We start from the raw sequence: 9,904 nt of genomic DNA on the forward strand, positions 1-9,904 counted from the left end.
AACCGCTTCACGCAAGCGTCGTTTCACATCAATTCCAACCTCCGCGTCGGACTTGCAGATTTTTTTTGTAATACGTGTCCTTTTCACGTATGTTTTGTGCACAGTGACAACATAAGTCGTCATTCTGTTAATAGTTATGCATGTTTTATAGCTAAATGATAGGCTACGTTATATGTATAAACATATGTAGAAACAGATTTGCTGCGAAGCTTATCGAAGTTCGCAAACTTGAACTTTATGTGGGCCGATTCGCTCGTACTTACATTAGGCGCAAATTTACCTTTGTAGAGGAAAACACAAGAACACTTCGTTCGACATACTGAGCAAGCCATCCAGTACCCAGGCCAAAGCCTGCAAAGTGGGCGAAGAAAGTTGGGCTGTAGAATAGTGTACATGAAAAGACGTTGTGTATATGATATGTTTGAAAAAAACATGAGAATCAAGAAACCGTTCCCTGAAGATTTGAACTGAATACGCTGATACTTCTCTGCGCCCCTTCTTGTCCGCTCCACCCGAAGATGCTTTGCTGCTTATAGGTACTTCCAACGCCAAAAAACACCATCAACACTTCCTACCGGTTGACATTAACTACTTTTCTTATCAGGTATCACATCCATGAGAAAGGGCACGCCAGAGACTTGAAAAATTACATACCGATCGGCTTACAGTCTGTTGCCTAGAAAGTATTTACTAAAGTAATCGCAAATAGAATCAGGAACACCCTAGACTTCTGTAAACCAAAGGACCAGGCAGGATTTCATAAAGGCTACTCAACAATAGACGATACTCGCACTATCAATCGGGTCATAGAGAAATGTGCGGAATATAACCAACCTTTATGTATAGCTTTCAATGATTACGAGGAAGCGGTTGATTCAGTCGATTCCTCAGCAGTCATGCAGGCATTACGGAATCAGGGTGTACACGAGGCGTATGTAAAAATACTGAAATATATCTAAGCGTCTCCACAGCCGCCGTAGCCCTCCATAAAGAAAGCAAGAAAATTCCAATACATAAAGGCGTCCGGCAGGGAGATATGATCTCACCAATGATATTCACAACGTGTTTCCACGAAGTATTCAGAGACCTGGATCAGGAAGAATAGGGGATAAGAGTTAATGGAGAATACATTAGTAACTTGCGATTAGCTGATGATATTGCCTTGCTTAGTAACTCAGGGGACCAACTGCAGTACATGCTCACTGACCTGGACAGGCAAAGCGGTAGGGTGGGTCTAAAAATTAATCTGCAGAAAACTAAAGTAATGTTTAATAGTCTCGGAGGAGAACAGCAGTTCACGATAGGTAGCGAGGCACTGGAAGTGGTAACAAAATACATCTATTTAGGGAAGGTAGTGACGGCGGATTCGGATCATGAGGCTGAAATAATCGGAACAATAAGAAGGGGCTGGGGCACATTTGGCAGGCATTCTCAGATCATGAACAGCAGGTTGCCATTATCCCCCAAGAGAAAAATGTATAACAGCTGTGTCTTACCAGTACTCACCTACGGGGCAGAAACCTGGAGGCTTATGAAAAGGGTTCTACTTAAATTGAGGACGACGCAACGAGCTATGGAAAGAAGAATGCTGCGTCTAAGGTTTAAGATGGGGGGATAAGAGAGCAGATTCGGTGAGAAAACGAACGCGAGTTAACGACATCTTAGTTGAAATAAAGAAAAAGAAACGGGCGTGGGCCGGGGCATGTAATGAGGAGGGAAGATAACCAATGGTTCTTAAGTGTTACGGACTGGATTTCAAGAGAAGAGAAGCGTAGCAGGGGGCGGCCGAATGTTATGTGGGCGGATTGGTATGGTTTTGGTATGATGATTACAGGACTTTCATTGTTTAATGCCGTAAAAATAAATATAGCCAGGTGATATTTGACAAGACATGTCACAATCAAAACATGCGCGTGTAAAAGCTGATTTGACCTTATATTACGAGGTGGATATGTTATTAGGCAAATAGCTCAATTGTGAACGACTTGCAACGAAGTTATGTAACCGTTGTAAGTGTTGCCCCATGATTCAATGTTGTAGTTATATGAGAATGAACAAAGGCATAATAAAGCGACGTGAAAGTAGAAAATAAAAAATATTTATTCGTGCTGTCATCAAAACGCGTATTCCTTATGCCATATTTTTTCACATTAGTTATCTGAAAGTGAAATTGAAGGTGGCGATCAAATTCCATGCGTAAATATGTGCAATGATCAATTGTAGTGGTTACGTGATTGTTGATGGAGATAGACTGAAGGAGCTAAGGCGACCGCTGAAGCGAGGCAAAGACAAAACTGGTCTCAATATGGTTAATCTGGAGCTTATTAAGTTGGCACCATGTGGAAATTTAGGCGACATCTTCGTGGTTACACAATTGCTAGCACTAAATACAGTAGGGCGGTAAGCGTGCAGAACGCCCTTCGATGAAGAAATACAATTATGCAGATCGTTAATACAAATGAAGAAAAGTAGGGGACGTAATATGGACCTATCTGGTTCGCCAATGTTAGTAGTAGCTTCTTTAATGTAGTACCCATAAATGTTACCGACTTGTTTTCTATGTTGTAACGGTGGATTAGAAGTAGAGGCGCACACGTTATTCCAATGGCTTCAACTTTTGCACAGAGAATTGTCTGATTAATTGTGTAGAAGGCCTTGGATATGCCAATAAATACCCAGGCTTCAAATGTATCTTCATCAATCAATTTTTGAGGTAATCAGTAAGATTTATGAGTGCTAGATAAGTTGAAAAGCAAAAAAAAACCATACTGAGAAGGGAAAGGAATAGTAAATCTGGCTAAATATTTTGTTAGAGGCTTTTCTATATGTTTTGCAATAACTTTATTAAAAAATGGAAGAACGCAAATGGGTCTCTAATTCTGTAGAAGCTTGCGATCACCTTTTTTGAAAACAGGAATTACTTGACCGCGTTTGAGATAAACGTTCACAAGATGAACCACACCTGGACGCCCTCTTTCTTCCAGGAACTCTGGTAGTACTGTTGTCTCGTCCCGTCATGTTGTGGTATCAGTAAATATCCTCTCTCTGTACTAAGCCTCACACCGAGTGCTTCAGGCCACGACTACATTGATATACTATGCCACCTCCGTTGCCCCCACTACCTCATCTGCCCCTCTGCCCGGAGATGTTTCCAAGTAGCACGGTTCCAGCTGTATTACTCTCCTGTTACTACCGATATTTACACGCGGTAGCATAGCGGTGTTGCCGCCGTATCTTGCTATGCGCATTTAGCTTGCTTTTCTGGAACGGGGCGCCAGGTCACCCCAAAGAACGGCACAGTGAACATACCCCTTTGCCCAACCTCTCAGCTATGGTGATAAGAACTGAAATTATTGTGCAAGTGTACCTTGTGAATTTTTTTCATTGGATCAATACAATTTTCTAAAAAGAAAGAGTTACCTTAATGCACGTGCAAAAATCTGTTTCACGGCAGACGACCTCGCGAAAACAATCTTCAGAATGCCATGACGAGTGTCCAACGGCCGAGGCCATTGCTAGCAAGGAGGGATGACAATGTGTGTATTCTAAATCCTTGCTGCTATACACAATGCCGGTGATAAACGCATTTAATAGAAATAATTCGTGTCCCGAGCACATTTCATTGTCTCGGAGACTGAGCACTGCCCCCTGCAGTAGACTTGAATAATAGAGCGGCTGAGACGTGTCTACATTAGCAACTGCAGGAATACATTTACTGAGTCATAGCATTTGCCCGAGCCGTTTCAGCAATTTCAACAAGCATACATGTGTACTACTCGTAATTACCATAGTAAAAGACAGGATCTGTGTGTAATTATGACATTTTCGCTACGTTTGCGCTGGTAATGCAAATCATAAACGGAGCTCGCCGCTCCTGTCCGGCGACAAACTGGATAGAATTTACGATGTTTGTCTATTGTCTATTGTTCAGTAGCCATTACGGAATCCTGCATGGTCCTTCTGTCAACCAAAGGACCAGGCAGCATTCCATAAAGGCTACTCAACAATAGACCATATTCACACTATCAATCAGGTGATAGAGAAATGTTCGGAAAATAACCAACCCTTATATATAGCTTTCATTGATTACGAGAAAGCGTTTTATTCAGTCGAAACCTCAGCAGTCATGAAGGCATTGTGAGATCAGGGTGTAGACGTGCCGTATGTAAAAATAATGAAAGGTATATATAGCGCCTCCACAGCCACCATCATCATCATCATCATCATCATCATCAGCCTAGTTACGCCCACTGCAGGGCAAAGGCCTCTCCCATACTTCTCCAACTACCCCGGTCATGTACTAATTGTGGCCATGTTGTCCCTGCAAACGTCTTAATGTCATCCGCCCACCTAACTTTCTGCCGCCCCCTGCTACGCATCCCTTCCCTTGGAATCCAGTCCGTAACCCTTAGTGACCATCGGTTATCTTCCCTCCTCATTACATGTCCGGCCCATGCCCATTTCTTTTTCTTGATTTCAACTAAGATGTCGTTTACCCGCGTTTGTTGCCTCACCCAATCTGCTCTTTTCTTATCCCTTAACGTCACACCCATCATTCTTCTTTCCATAGCTCGTTGCGTCTTCCTCAATTTCAGCAGAACCCTTTTCGTAAGCCTCCAGGTTTCTGCCCCATATGTGAGTACTGGTAACACACAGCTGTTATCCACTTTCCTTTTGAGGGATAGTGGCAACCTGCTGTTCATGATTTGAGAATGCCTGCCAAACGCACCCCAGCCCATTCTTATTCTTCTGGTTATTTCAGTCTCATGATCCGGATCCGTGGTCACTACCTGCCCTAAGTAGATGTATTCCCTTACCCCTTACAGTGCTTCGCTACCTATCGTAAACTGCTGTTCTCTTCCGAGCCTGTTAAACATTACTTTAGTTTTCTGCAGATTAATTTTCAGACCCACCCTTCTGCTTTGCCTCTGCAGGTCAGTGAGCATGCATTGCAATTGGTCTCCTGAGTTACTAAGCAAGGCAATATCATCAGCGAATCGCAAGTTGCTAAGGTAATCTCCATCAACTTTTATCCCCAATTCTTCCCACTCCAGACCTCTGAATACCTCCTGTAAACATGCTGTGAATAGCATTGGAGATATCGTATCTCCCTGTCTGACGCCTTTCTTTATAGGGATTTTGTTGCTTTCTTTGTGGAGGACTACGGTGGCTGTGGAGCCGCTATAGATATCTTCCAGTATCTTTACATATGGCTCATCTACACCCTGATTCCGTAATGCCTCCATGACTGCTGAGGTTTCGACTGAATCAAACGCTTTCTCGTAATCAATGAAAGCTATATATAAGGGTTGGTTATATTCTGCACATTTCTCTACCACTTGATTGATAGTGTGAATATGGTCTATTGTTGAGTAGCCTTTACGGAATCCTGCCTGGTCCTTTGCTTGACAGAAGTCTAAGGTGTTCCTGATTCTATTTGCGATTACCTTAGTTAATACTTTGTAGGCAACGGACAGCAAGCTGATCGGTCTGTAATTTTTCAAGTCTTTGGCGTCCCCTTTCTTATGGATTAGGATTATGTTAGCGTTCTTCCAAGATTCCGGTACGCTCGAGGTTATGAGGCATTGCGTATACAGGGTGGCCAGTTTCTCTAGAACAATCTGACCACCATCCTTCAACAAATCTGCTGTTACCTGATCCTCCCCAGCTGCCTTCCCCCTTTGCATAGCTCCGAAGGCTTTCTTTGCTTCTTCTGGCGTTACCTGTGGGATTTCCAATTCCTCTAGGCTATTCTCTCTTCCACTATCGTCGTGGGTGCCACTGGTACTGTATAAATCTCTATAGAACTCCTCAGCCACTTGAACTATCTCATCCATATTAGTAACGATATTGCCGGCTTTCTCTCTTAACGCACACATCTGATTCTTGCCTATTCCTAGTTTCTTCTTCACTGTTTTTAGGCTTCCTCCGTTCCTGAGAGCCTGTTCAATTCTATCCATATTATAGTTCCTGATGTCCGCTGTCTTACGCTTGTTGATTAACTTAGAAAGTTCTGCCAGTTCTATTCTAGCTGTAGGGTTAGAGGCTTTCATACATTGGCGTTTCTTGTTCAGATCTTTCGTCTCCTGCGATAGCTTACTGGTTTCCTGTCTAACGGAGTTACCACCGACTTCTATTGCGCACTCCTTAATGGTTCCCATGAGATAGTCGTTCATTGCTTCAACACTAAGGTCCTCTTCCTGAGTTAAAGCCGAATACCTGTTCTGTAGCTTGATCCGGAATTCCTCTAGTTTCCCTCTTACCGCTAACTCATTGATTGGCTTCTTGTGTACCAGTTTCTTCCGTTCCCTCCTCAAGTCTAGGCTAATTCGAGTTCTTACCATCCTATGGTCACTGCAGCGTACCTTGCCGAGCACGTCTACATCTTGTATGATGCCAGGGTTCGCGCAGAGTATGAAGTCGATTTCATTTCTAGTCTCACCATTCGGGCCCCTCCACGTCCACTTTCGACTAACCCGCTTGCGGAAAAAGGTGTTCATTATCCGCATATTATTCTGTTCTGCAAACTCTACTAATAATTCTCCTCTGCTATTCCTAGAGCCTATGCCATATTCCCCCACTGACTTGTCTCCAGCCTGCTTCTTGCCTACCCTGGCATTGAAGTCGCCCATCAGTATAGTGTATTTTGTTTTGACTTTATCCATCGCCGATTCCACGTCTTCATAAAAGCTTTCGACTTCATGATCATCATGACTGCATGTAGGGGCATAGACTTGTACCACCTTCAATTTGTACCTCTTATTAAGTTTCACAACAAGACCTGCCACCCTCTCATTAATGCTATAGAATTCTTGTATGTTACCAGCTATTTCCTTATTAATCAGGAATCCGACTCCTAGTTCTGGTCTCTCCGCTAAGCCCCGGTAACACAGTACATGCCCGCTATTTAGCACTGTATATGCTTCTTTTGTCCTCCTAACCTCACTGAGCCCTATTATATTCCATTTACTACCGTCTAATTCCTCCAATAACACTGCTAGACTCGCCTCACTAGATAGCGTTCTAGGGTTAAACGTTGCCAGGTTCAGATTCCAATGGTGGCCTGTCCGGAACCAGGTATTCTTAGCACCCTCTGCAGCGTTACAGATCTGACCGCCGCCGTGGTCAGTTGCTTCGCGGCTGCTGGGGACTGATATAGGAGGTTGTGGCCAAGTACTGCACCAGGGTGGCCAATCCTGCTCTGGTGAGAGAGTGCGTTACCGGTTCTGGTCACCGGGATCAGGCCGCACTCCAGGCCTGTTTGTGCAATTTTCTCAACACATGGTTTTTTTTTCGGTGGAGAATTGCGCGGCACCGGGATGTGAATCACGGTCCTCTTGCACTGGAGACGGATACTCTACTGTCCCCGTAGGAGTTAAATTAAAAATTGAATTATGGTGTTTTGCGTGACAAAAACCACTTTCTGATTATGCACGCCGTAGTGGAGGACTCCGAAAATTTCGACCACCTGAGGTTCTTTAACGTGCACCTAATTCTAAGTACACGGGTGTTTTCGCATTTCGCGAAAACCATAGCCACCATAGATCTCCATAAAGAAAGCAACAAAATCCCAATAAACAAAGGCGTCAGGCACGGAGATACGATCTCTCTAATGCTATTCACAACGTGTTTACAGGAGGTATTCACAGGCCTGTATTGGGAAGAACTGCGGATAAGAGTTAATGGAGAATACCTTAGCAACTTGCAATTCGTTGATGAGATTGCCTTGCTTAGTAACTCAGGGGACAAATTGCAATGCATCCTCACTGACCTGGAGAGGCAAAGCAGAAGGGTGGGTCTAAAAATTAATCTGCAGAGAACTAAAATAATGTTTAGCAGTCTCGGAAGAGAACCGCAGTTTACAATAAGTAGCGAGTCAATGGAAGGGGTAAGGGAATACATAGGGCAGGTGGTGATCGCGTATCCGGATCATGAGACTGAAATAACCAGAAAAATAAGAATGGGCTGGGGCGCATTTGGCAGGCATTCTCAGATCATGAACAGCAGGTTACCATTATCCCTCAAGAGAAAAGTTTAAAACAGCTGTGTCTTACCAGAACTCACGTACGGGGCAGATACCTGGAGGCTTGCGAAAAGGGTTCTACTTAAATTGAGGACGACGCAACGAGCCTTGGAAAGAAGCATGATAGGTGTAACGTTAAGGGGGAGGGGATAAGAAGAGAGCCGATTGGTTGAGAAAACAAATGCGAGGTAATGACATCTTAGTTGAAATCAAGAAAAAGAAATGGGCATCGGGAGGACATGTAATGAGGAGGGAAGATAACCGATGGTCATTAAGGGTTACGGACTGGATTCCAAGGGAAGGGAAGCGTAGCAGGGAGGGGCAGAAAGTTAGGTGGGCGGATTAAATTACGAAGTCTGGAGGGACAACATGGCCACAATTAGTACATGACCGGGGTAGTTGGAGAAGTATGGGAGGGGCCTTTGCCTTGCAGTGGGCGTGACAAGGCTGAAAAATGATGATGATGATGATGCCCATGTTTCTCATTGGCATCAGTGTGCAAGTAATTTTAATTTTTGTGGAAACTCTGATCTCAATAGAGCTCCTTTGATGTGCGTTATCCGATTTATACTGGAGCTCAGGGGCGTGTTCCTCGCAATGTAAAATATGCAATCACCAAATAACCATCGGTGGTATTACTGGCTTCAGCAATATCACTTGCTGTTTGCTAGGTCTTTGAAAGGGTGTACGAGTTAATATACATTTATGAAAAATTTTCTTTTGTAGATATCGCGACTTTGCCAAAATCAACATTATTAGGTGGTGCAGTCGAATATTGCCTATACGAGCAATCGAATTTTGATCCCACATATTATCAAACTGTAAGTATAAATTTTGCACTTCCCTCTAAGCCAGGTGTCTCACTTGTGAACTAGAAATGTGAGCAGCAATGAAGTGATATCCAGTCAGCAGGTATACTGGTTTTTCTAGCTTCGACGTATGCATCCTCTACTGCTGTGACGAAAAACAGTGATCTTCTAATTACAACTTATCACAATTATTGGAAATTGAAGCTGAAAATAAAACATTGGTCAAAAATTAGCCCCTTTTTTCACCAGCCACACATGTAGTTTTAGATGGCCAACGTAGGCACCTAGCAGTGCAAGTTTACAGGTTAGTAATGAGTGTGTAGTGTAATTCACACAACAAACGATAACTATTTGTTCTACTACTGAATTGCGCACAGGGAATCAAAAATATGACCTTTTTCCCAATGATTTAGCAAAAACAAACAGCGGCTATATTGTTATCACTTGTTCGATGCAAATTTCTCAGGAACTGCCTCAATAATCGAATACAATTGGCATAGAGTTATACCTCATTCTTTTGGTAGTTTTCTCAAACTTCTAGAGTACTTTCACTGAGGACCGGGAAATGATTTGATTCACTCCCTACTCCAGCATTTTAAAACCAGTTTCATTATAGGTGTGACTACGCTGACAGCACTCACGCAGCGAGACTCACCTTTCCAGAGCCGAAACGAGTAGCGATGTGGAACCAGGCCTTTGCTGCACCGGGAACAGTCGCCTGCAAGCCGTACATGTACCTCTCACTTGTCCAGTCATAGCTGCTCTTGGACTCCACCATCTCCAGCGTAAGCGCGGCTGGGCTCCTGCCGCTGCGTGTTTTGTACGTCTGTTATGTACCATAGCATGACAACCATTCTCAAGCGCAGAAAGTACCGCACAAACGCTGTCGACTGGAAGGTGGAATTGATATAGCGTTAATGAAAATCTGGTTGCAGACAGCTTTAGCGACTGAGTAAACCAGGTCGCAGTTCTAACTCGGTTATGGGGCATTCCAATATATGTCTGCCTGAGCCCTGCTTTAGTGGCAAAAATCAGCGATAGCGGGAAAAGCTGTTACTAACGTGATTGACCT

General features: G+C 43.6%; 1 protein-coding gene across 1 annotated transcript in view; it reads right to left on the reverse strand.

The window, feature by feature from the left end:
* LOC142591566 (glutathione hydrolase-like YwrD proenzyme) overlaps window positions 1–9,610 on the reverse strand; it is a 60,669-nt gene extending 51,059 nt beyond the window's left edge. The window contains exon 1 of the mRNA XM_075703878.1: window positions 9,488–9,610. Within this exon, the coding sequence (XP_075559993.1) occupies window positions 9,488–9,610 (123 nt within the window). The remainder of the gene's footprint in view (window positions 1–9,487) is intronic.
* Window positions 9,611–9,904: the final 294 nt, after the last annotated feature.

This window comes from Dermacentor variabilis, chromosome 8 (assembly GCF_050947875.1).
Source record: "Dermacentor variabilis isolate Ectoservices chromosome 8, ASM5094787v1, whole genome shotgun sequence".
NCBI lineage: Eukaryota > Metazoa > Arthropoda > Arachnida > Ixodida > Ixodidae > Dermacentor > Dermacentor variabilis.